This window comes from Cynara cardunculus, assembly GCF_001531365.2.
Source record: "Cynara cardunculus var. scolymus isolate 2C chromosome LG 5, CcrdV1, whole genome shotgun sequence".
Classification (NCBI taxonomy): domain Eukaryota; kingdom Viridiplantae; phylum Streptophyta; class Magnoliopsida; order Asterales; family Asteraceae; genus Cynara; species Cynara cardunculus.
The window spans coordinates 9,392,015-9,402,772 of record NC_037532.1 but is presented as its reverse complement, the minus strand read 5'-3'; the positions used below and the strand labels follow the sequence as shown (position 1 = coordinate 9,402,772).

The window sequence follows — 10,758 nt, the reverse complement described above, 5'->3', positions numbered from 1 at the left end:
TCCCTAGTTCAAATTTAATTTGATCTCTATCAGCGCACTGACTAAGGACAGAAATCTTACGATACAATTTTATCATAATTATGCCTTGATTCAGCAGATCAGTATCAAGAAGATGATTGGCAGGGGTAATGAGCAAGGTGAATTGTACCTTCTTGAAGAAGGAAAGTCAGCAAGGATCAACACTGTTTCTACCTATGTTTGGCATCAAAGATTTGACCATCCTTCAAAAATGTCGTAGAACACAGTAAGATGCAATAATATACCCACAAATATACAACTTTTCTTATTAAAGCATCCAACCTTGTACATACCCATATTATTCTTATAGTGGTGTACCCGCGCGATGCAGCAAGGGTGAATCACAATTATGAAACATTAGTTTAGTCTTGAAACATGAGTTTGTGTGGTTATTTTTCAAGTCAACTAATATATAAAGTTGAAAGTTAATATGGTGTATTAGCAAGATCGAATAGAAAAATAATTGCATACGTATTGGATTTCTAAACCCATATACTCATAAGTCATTACAAAACTTGAAATTCTTGACTGAACAAAGCTTTCGTTCACAGCTTTTTCATCTCCACCTCAGTATGTGCTCTCATATTGAGCATTAATCGTATCTTTTTTGTTGACCAAAGAGGTGACATCCCTAAACTTTTTCTGTGGTTTCTTCCTTGTGCATAAAAGTTGTGCCATTTCTTTCATCTGCGAGTGTTTTCCTACAAAAATGTATCGTATGTCCAAAATTTTGATAGTGGTAGCATTGAAGTGGTTTCCCTCGACCGTTTCCTTCATTATTCACACTTTGATCGTTGCGTTTTTCACTTGAGTTCCCTTGGTTACTGGATTGCAATTGGAATGCGTTTTCCAGTGGTTGTGCATCGAATTGTTTAATTCTTAGTTCGTGTGATTGTAATATCCCTCATAGATTTTCTAGAGAGAGTTCGGATATATCTTTCGATTCTTCGATTGCTACAACGATGTATTCGAATTTTCTTGTTAAGCTTCTCAGAATTTTCTCTACCACTCTTCGATCTTCGATTGTTTCGCCGTTCAAACGCATTTGATTCAGCAAAACTATCACTCGGTTATAATATTCTTCTACGCTTTCGGTTTCCTTCATCTTTATGTTACCGAATTCACATCTCAAGGTCTGCAATCTTACTATTTTCACTCGTTCTTCTCCACGATATGTCCTATAGAGGGTGTCCCATGCTTCCTTTGTTGTTCTTGAAGATGAAATACATTTGAATATATTTTCGTCCATTGCCTGAAATATAAAGAACAATGCCTTTCTATATTTTCTCCTGTTGTCTTTATCTTCGAGCATTTGTTGGTGCGTTGTTCCTTCTACTTGAACCAATTTTGTGTAGCCGTTTTCAACAATGTTCCAAAGTTCCTGCGATTCGTACAACACTCTCATTTGTATGTTTCAATGATGATAATTTCTCCTGTTAGTTTCGGTAATGTAAGTTTATATGTATTGTTGTTTACAGTGTTTGAAGCCATGGAGGAAATGGCTTTGATACCAATTTGTTGGAGAACACGGTAAGATGCAATAATATACCCACAAATATACAACTTTTCTTATTAAAACATCCAACCTTGTACATACCCATATTATTCTTATTTATACCACCTAAGAGACATCAATAGAGGGATGCGATGGTTCAAAAGGATGACAATTACTTCCATTTCAATCGACCCACCTGTTGCAACATAAATATATATATGAAAACTAACTTAACTTATCTAAACTTGACTTGTCTGGCTTACTATTTTAACACAAAAAAAGTTAAAGAGTTGTTTGGCAACAAGATCTCTATTCATAGTTCGGTTAAAAATAGTAAGCATTTTTGCTTTGTTTATCCTTTAGCTACATAGAAACATTTTCCATTCGTTTCCCTTAATAATATTTCTGATGAGCCATTAGACATAGTCCATTGCGATATATGGGCTCCATACAACATTGAGTCTCGTTAGGGGGCATAGATATTTTGTATTGGTTGATGATTGTACAAGGTTCACATGGGTATATACTTAATCAAACAAAAATCAGATCTTTGAAATGATTCTATTGCAATTTGATGCTAAAATTAAAATATTTAGATCATACAATGGCAAAGAATTATTATTCACCGACTTTTTTCCAACAAAAACGAGTATTACATCAGTTTTCTTGTGTAGAAAGGCCACAATACGACTCAGTGGTCGAAAGAAAGCATCAACCTTTGTTAAATGTTGTAAGGGCACTATTTTCTCAATCAAAGGTCCCTTCATTATATTGGTCCAAATGTGTGTTAAAAGTTGTTTACTTGATCAATAGAACCCTTTCTCGTGTGATTGATCGTATTTCTGTTAAATTAATTAGAAGCCAAATCATCATCAAATCAGTTTGACTGTTAGTTGACCGTTAAGTTGGATGGCAGTTATGGGTTTCCCGCCAAAACAGCTTCTGAACAGTGGTGTCCCCTCTAACAGTTGCAACGTTTCAGTGTTTGTGTGTTTTAGTATTTAAGTGTTTTGTATCTCTGTTTTTCATTTGTGAACAATTTTCTAAAAATCAAGTGTCTTTGTAATATTCTAAGTGTTCTTCAATAAAGAACCTGTTTGTGTTGTGTATATGTTATTTCCATCAATTTCCCCTTATCAAAAGTTGTACAAGACTTCCCCAGATTATTCATGCTTAAGGACCTTTGAATTCTGGGCCTTTGTATCAACTCTGCCTTCTAGTCTTACTAAATTTCAACCAAGAGAAAAACCTTGAGTATTTCTTGGTTATCCTAATGGTATGAAAGCCTACAAAGTCCTTGATTTGGCAACTAAAGTCATATTCACTTATAGAGATGTTTTTTCATGAGGAACTATTTCCTTTTCACCACTCCATTGAGAAATACAAATTTTCCTTCGCACGACTAGTTCTCCCGATGGTTGATTCTACATCTTGGATGATGGTCCTACCACTAATACATACCAGCAATCTGTTATGCCCCATGGTGATGCTTCTCTATAAACACAACAACAATCTGTTGTATCCTATGGTCATGCTTCTTTACAAACCCAACAACACTCATCTACATCTAATGGTAATCTCTGTGTTGATTCAAATAGCAACAGGACAGCACGAGTACGTAATCCACCAACATACTTGCAGAATTATCATTGTAACCTGGTGCATAATGATGGCATTCCATCATGTCGGTATCCTTTGTCAGACTATTTATCTTATCACAAGTTGTCTGCCAAGCATAAAGCCTATGTTGTTCCCTTATCATCCCAGTATGAACCAAAGTCTTATGATGAAGTAGCTAGAAGTAAAGAGTGGCAAGATGCTATGGACAATGAATTACAAGTTTCAGAGTTTAATGACACATGGTGTATTCTAGCACTTCCAGATAATCGAAAACCACTTGGACGTAAATGGGTCTACAAGATCAAGAAAATGGTTGATGGTACAATTGACAGGTATAACGCGAGATTAGTGGTCAAAGGGTTTAACCAACAAGAAGGGGTAGATTTTCTTGATACCTACTTTCATGTTTCCAAGATTGTTACAGTCAAGCTATTACTTGCTATAGCAGCACATCGTTCATGGCCTTTATTACAATTAGATATTAGTAACGCCTTTTTGGATGACAATCTTGATGAAGAGGTGTACATGGATTTGCCAAAAGGTTACCAGATTAAGGGAGTGACTTCTTCAACAACACCAATGGTTTGTAAGTTGAACAAATCATTATATGGTTTCCGCCAAGCTTCCAGGCAATGGTATGCCAAATTTTCAACATTTCTAGTTACATAAGGTTTTATTCAATCTAAAGCGGACTATTCTTTATTCTACAAAGGGACAGGTCCATCTTATGTTGCACTACTCGATTATGTCGATGATGTTGTCTTCACGGGAGCTTCTAGTGATGAGATAAATCTAGTGAAAGCTCGTCTCAGTGATCAATTCAAACTCAAAGATGTTGGGCAACTAAAACATTTTTTGGATCTTGAGATTGCCAGGTCTAAGGCTGGAATATTGCCTTCATAAAGGCAATATGTTCTGGAAGTAGTTGAAGATTTTGGTTTGTTGGCTGCTAAACCAACACAATATCATATGGATCCCAAGACCAAGCTGTCAGATTCAGTAGAGGAACTTCTCCCTGACCCGACCAAATATAGACGGTTAGTTGGACGTCTCATGTACCTCACTATCACTCGATCAGACATCTTATTCAGTTTATCGGCTTAGTCAATACTTGACAAGTCCTCATATTCCTCATAAGAAAGCAGTTATTTATTTATTACGATTCTTAAAATTACATCCAGGTCAAGGGTTGTTTTTGTTTGTTAGATGATCTTTACAGATGAAGGCTTTTAGTGATGCAGCTTAGGCATATTCCAACAAGCAATCACTTCAATTGAACGCATTTAGTGATTCGAATCCGTTGTTTTTAGATCATTAACTGAAGTGGAGTATCGAGCTATCGTTGTGGTAACTTATGAGAACTTTTTGCTACAAGATCTTGGTGTGAAGACTCCTGACCCGACTTTAGTTGTTTGTGATAATAATCCAGGTATTCAATTGGCATCTAATCCTACCTTTCACGAGCAAACAAAACATGTCGAGATAGATTGTCACTTTATTCGTGACAAGATTCTGGATCACATGCACCATCAAGCTGATGCCTATTCGAAGTCAGTTTCAGTTAGCTGACATCCTTACGAAGTCGCTTCCTAAGTCGAAGATGTTGCCAATTATTTCCAAGATGGCTCTTCATGACATTTTTGCAAGTACATCTTGAGGGGGCGTATTAGACTAGTTGTACTTGTTGTAATCTAGTTAGCTGGATTAGTATTCAAAATAAATTGCTTCCAGTTCCAGGTAAGGAGTAAAGTTTGTTGGAGATATTCATCTCTCTGTTGCTCGATAGCAATTTATTCGTTGTTTCCTACCTCGTGCTCTTTAACCCCCTGCCCAACTCAACCAACCCAACTGTGGCTGCTAATCCTTTGAAATCGACATCATTCCTACGGGTCGCACACCCATGATAACCATATTCCTCTCCTCCCAAATGCAGCTCCGATCAACATTCGACCATATTCATGCCCTCACTTCCAGAAGGGCATCATGACTGATTTTACCACCGGAAAGCTACACCTTCTCCACCTCACTTCAGATATCGAAACCTTGGTAGAACAAAAATATTATGCAAATGTACAAAAATGTTTCTTTATACAGAAACAGTACATTACTTGGGCTATCTTATTTCCTCCAAAGGTATTTCAGCCGATAAATATAAAATAAAACCTCTGATCTGTTGGCCTGTTCCGAACACCGTCAGTCATTCGACTCCACCGCCTAACAGTCTACTACTGTTGTTTTGTGCTTAATTATGCATGTATCGCCTTCAACGTCATTAAACTTCTTCAAGGTCCCCATTTCTATTGGTCGGATGCTGCAATTCAACCACCACAAACAGGCCATGACAAAGCTTCCCGTCCTTGCCCCTCTCGACTTCACCCAGACCATTGACATTACGACGTTTCGACGCCACAAGTATCAGCATTGGGGTTGTCTTATCACAGTCAGACCACCTTAGAAGATGGGTTTTTGAAGACGAGTCGTGTCGGCTTATACCCACGAACTATTTGCCTGAATCTTGTATTGTATTGCTCTTTTGAATTAAAATCAAGTCATAACTCAATATTGCAACTTACAATCTCTAAAATATATTGAGGACATAAATATATGACTCCACATTGGTGGTTATCTATGATGTGGAAATCATCTCCTTCCATGTCACTATAACAAAAAAAGGTTATACAACATTTTTCAAATCGTGTCCTGTATTTAATTGTACAACATGATATGATACTTTAATTAACAAGTCTTATTATTATTGTAAAAAGTGTCATATTAAGACATTTAATTTGTGTTACAAGACATTTAATTTGTGGATCCTATTAGACTAATCCAACATTCTAATGTAATCATAGATAAACACATTTTATAACTACATAACGTTATACTCTATTAGGACACTTTTAGAATTACATAGAACATTTTATGAGATCTTTTAATTTGTTTCATAATTATAGAACTTGTTAGGTCGCCTAAATGTCTTAACAATTTACCGTAACATCTTTAGATATACAGGACACCTATGTATTGGTCCTATAAATTTACCAGTTCTATTAAATAGGTTCTTCGGACGCTAATAGACATCCTAACAAGTGCCTTCCGTTGTAGTGTCATGTGAACTTAACTAAATACTGATGGATCTTACTAAATACCAACGGAATCATAATAAAAAGTTTTAGCCCTGATTCTACACGATGTATGTGCATGAAGGTAGATTGGAGACTCGAGCACACAATAACAAGCATCAATCCAAGGTCGTTTCTTTGGGAGGACGAGTCAGGCACTCGTCCAGGGCCTAGAAAAGTAAGGGCCCAATTTTTATTGTTTGTTATTGGTTATTGTTTCTCCTTATTGAATGCAATCAGTCAATTCTATTGTTGAGTTTGAAAGTTAGGAAATAGTTTTTCAAAATTTTCCATCCATTGTCTAACCATTTATTAAGGGGTTGTTTGTTTACTTCTTAATAATTCCATTAAGAGACAGTGTCTGAATTATTAAGAGGTTAATTTTGTTTGTCAAAAAAAGTCTGCCTATTAATGGTTCTAAAATTCTCTGAATGATTTTGCATCTTGGGCATCCCTTAATCATTTAGCGCCCTAATTTCATTGTAAACAATTACCATACAATTATATTTCATTTTGCATTATATCATGAAAGTTTCTTAATCATTCTGATCACTTAATCATTATGCACCAAACCATTCATCAACCCCTAAATTTGCATGTCATATGTCATATTTTATTAGCTCTCACCGAATCACATTTTCTCCCTCCTTTCCCACTTATCATCATTTGCCTTCTTTCATATAAAACCTTGATATTCTCCATCATTCATTAAGTACTCGCTATGTCGATTACTTCCTCCACGAGTCCTCTTTTTGTATCAGAATAAAACAGATTTTTGTTACGAACTAAGAAAAATCTTATTTTTTGGAAAATTACCAACCATTGTTGATGATTCAACTCATGCCTATATTTAAGATTTCAAAATTACCGTTGTTTTTCATATGTTATTAACTCTTAACTACTTAGTGATACGGCAGCTCAAGATTCGAACACGGAAGTTGATGAGCAATGTGGAGTCCTAGAGCACGCACCAAGCCGTCGATCAAGTCGGGTCTCAGTGGCATGAAGTTATGTGGTTAGAAAGGAGTAGTTGTAATAGTGTGCATTTAGTATGGTTGAGTGGTTTAAATAGTTATGCATGTAGTACTTGGTTATTCATGTTTGTAGGAGAGTGGTTTTAGGCATGCATGGAAAACCAACTTGTATGTTTCTTTGGGCTTGTGTAACCGTGTATAAAAGGGAGACAAAGAAGGAATGCATGTTATGTTTTTGCTGCAAAATTCTTGTTCTCTTCTCTCTTATAATTCTGGAGTTGGCACTCACTCGAAGAGTGTTGTATGAAGGTCGTATAAAATTACCTAATATTGAGTATGTAAATCTTAAACACTTTCAAGAATAAAATCTAAAATCACCTCACGTGGACTTTTGATTTTGAAATTGATGGTTCTACACATTTTTCGTTTTAATCCTAACAGTTTGAAAACAATGATGAAAAACGTCATGATGGTTGGTTTCATTTGATGAGGGTTTTTCTTCGAATTTAGCTTCTCCAAAATGGAGAAAGTATGAAAAAGAATCACTATTAAATAAAGGGGTTTCACCGAGGGGCCGATCTGTAGAAAAAAGGATCATCAACGGACCTCACCGCCAGAGAAAACATGGGTGGTGATCATAATTACTGATGGATTATATCTACAGTCATACCGCCAGTGGTAGTAGTAGTCATCAGTGATCCACTCCGTCACAAATTTTCAACAGAAAATTTGTGTATAGTAGTGGACGCAATTTTTTCCAAATTTAAAGATTTCTTAAGCGTATTGTTAAGAGTTCGTACAACCAAATGAAATAAATAAAAAGAGGGAGAAAAATAATTTTCGTTAAATTATTAAATATTTTTTTTGTATAGATTCAAAATTTTGGTAAATAGCAACAACCAGTGGAGTTTGTGAATACACACATATATACTAGGATAGTACTTGCATAATGCAGCGAGATACATATCGATTTTAGTGTTTCATTTTTTTTTTCCAGTCGATTTAATAATACGGTTTTATATGGTTTTGTATAAAACGATAATGTTTTTATTTTTGAATAAAATATAATATAAAAATATCATAAAAAATGAAAAAAAAAATATTGATGTTAGTACCAAATTAAATATTTAAATTTTTTCTTTTTTCTATATTTTTTAAAATTATTTTTTATTTTTATTTAATAATATAATTTTTATAAAGATAATAATTAAGTATTTTGTTAAAACTTAATGATTATCTTAATTATATTTTAGATTTTTTATATTTAAACTGGGATGTTTATTATCTATTTGATTATGTTTATCTGCAGTTACTTACACAAATTCAAACATAAAATTTTAATAAATTGTATTTACATATAATTTATTTATAATCTTAAATTTTAATTAACATGCAACAAAAAACAATACATTATACATAAAATAAAAATGATTTTTAAAAATTTTTATCAAATATTTTATAATAACGTATAGATATATATAATGATGAAGTTACAGAAACTTCATTCCACCGGAATCAAAACTTCATTGGTCCTAAAAGCCGGCAACGTGATCCATGGCGGATTATATCTTCCCAACACATAATCGCCGGTTATCTTAACCCCATCTCTTTCCAAATCTTTCTTCAACTTCTCCACCTTCTTCGCCACTACTTCTTCCGACGCCACCCCACTAAACGTCACCACCCCGTACTTCCTCTCTCCCTCCTCCCTTATCACCACCCTCTCATCCACCGGCTTCGGCGCCTCCTCCGCCTTTTTGTACTTTTCCGGCAGTGTAAACTGCATCGTCATCATCTTTTCTCCATCTCCCTTCGTCACCACAGGCGAAGTCATGTCTATCTTCTCCGGCTTCGTTATTACCGGCGACGTCATCGCAATCTTTTCCGGCTTCGTTATTACCGGCGACGTCATCGCGATCTTTTCCGGCTTCGTATTCTGTGGGTTGCCAAAAGCACCGATGTAGTTGGCTAGTATCTTAAACCCACCGTCTTTGTCTCCTTTGAACTGGGTTGGATCGTAGGTGATCTCCGCCGTCACCGACGCTGAGTATTGCCGGATCTCGTAGCCTGCCGATGACTTGATGACTTCGAATTTCGGTGTTTCCACGTTCACTTTCCCAAAAACCATACCCATTATAATTAGCAAGATATTTATGAGTGCTTGTAAAGGTGGCTGACTGGTTTTATTAGGGTTTTCTCCATGAACGAGCGGTGATCATTGGTCGTGTCTTGTGCGGAGTCCATCACACCACGTTATCCCACGTTTACATTTCTTCCGTACAATTTCTAATGCACAACGTACATGTCATTAATTCATCACTTTCACAACAATTGTTCGATTACTACACGAAACATAGAATAAGAATTTGTTTTCACAACCTTTTTTTATTAACTTGGATATCCAACCCGTCATCCAAGCCGACTAATTTCAGGACGACCATCCGTTTTGCAGATAGCTCGGAGTAACCGCATTTGAACCTCCGTTGTCACTTGTCACGCCTCTTTTTTTTTAATTAACCTGGATATCCAACCCGTTATGCGAGCCGACTAATCCCAGTGCGACCACCTGCAAAATAGCCCGGAGTCACCGCATTTGAACCTTCGTGACCATAAGGGAATTTTTATTCCATCTTGGATTTAAACATGGGACCTCCTGGTACTTTTGACCTTTAAAGCCAAACTCAAACCAATCAAACACCACCCTTGTGGTTTAGTTTGGATCTACATTTGAACTCACCTGAATCACCCTATCTATCTTCAAAGGAGAAGTTTAAATTTTTTTATTCTTGATGTTTCATAGAGTTAAATAAAAATAACTCATCATTATAAAAAAATTCATAGTTATGTTACTTTAAGTTGATATTGTTACAAATTTAAATCTAAAAAATCAAAATCGTTCGTTTCATATTTAAACTCTATGGTATAGTACTTCGATGTTCAAGTTTGTTGAATCTTCAAATTATAAGTTCCGACGTTTCTTTGTGTTTGATTCGCTTGTTCATATTATAATAGTCTTTAAGCACAAGCAAAGCTTAAATCGATTTCCTCCACTAACCGCAACATCTAATCATTTAGAATCCTATATCGCACTCAAAGAAAAAGTACTAACTTGGGCTGTTACTAAATCATGTGTTACTATCACGACATTAGTTACTTTCGAAATCTTGATATTTTACATTCGGTGGAAGAAAATAAAAAGAACAATCATGATTCCCCATCATGGCTACCGGTAGCCTTGATGGAGAATCGTGATTGTTTTCCCTATCAAAATCCCAAAATTGATTCTCGTTCATATACATATTAAAAAAAATATGATCTTGTAGTTGTATACATACATAATTCATCTAAATTTGAAGTTGCTTATTTACTTTTTTACTTAGAGGGTGTTTGAGATTGCTTATAAAAACAACTTATTCCGGTGTGACACCGGTAATAAGTATTTTTGGGTGTTTGAATAAACAACTTATATCGGTGCCAAACCAGTAATAAAGAGTCTTTAAAGATTAAACCATTCTAACTTATAATAAGT

At 35.4% G+C, this 10,758-nt stretch overlaps 1 protein-coding gene across 1 annotated transcript; it reads right to left on the bottom strand.

Annotated features, from left to right (window-relative positions):
- Positions 1 to 8,676: 8,676 nt before the first annotated feature.
- LOC112513583 lies at positions 8,677 to 9,452 on the bottom strand. Its single transcript, XM_025119888.1, has one exon. It carries the CDS (start codon positions 9,361 to 9,363, stop codon positions 8,731 to 8,733), a length of 633 nt encoding a protein of 210 aa, XP_024975656.1. The 5' UTR covers positions 9,364 to 9,452; the 3' UTR covers positions 8,677 to 8,730.
- Positions 9,453 to 10,758: the final 1,306 nt, after the last annotated feature.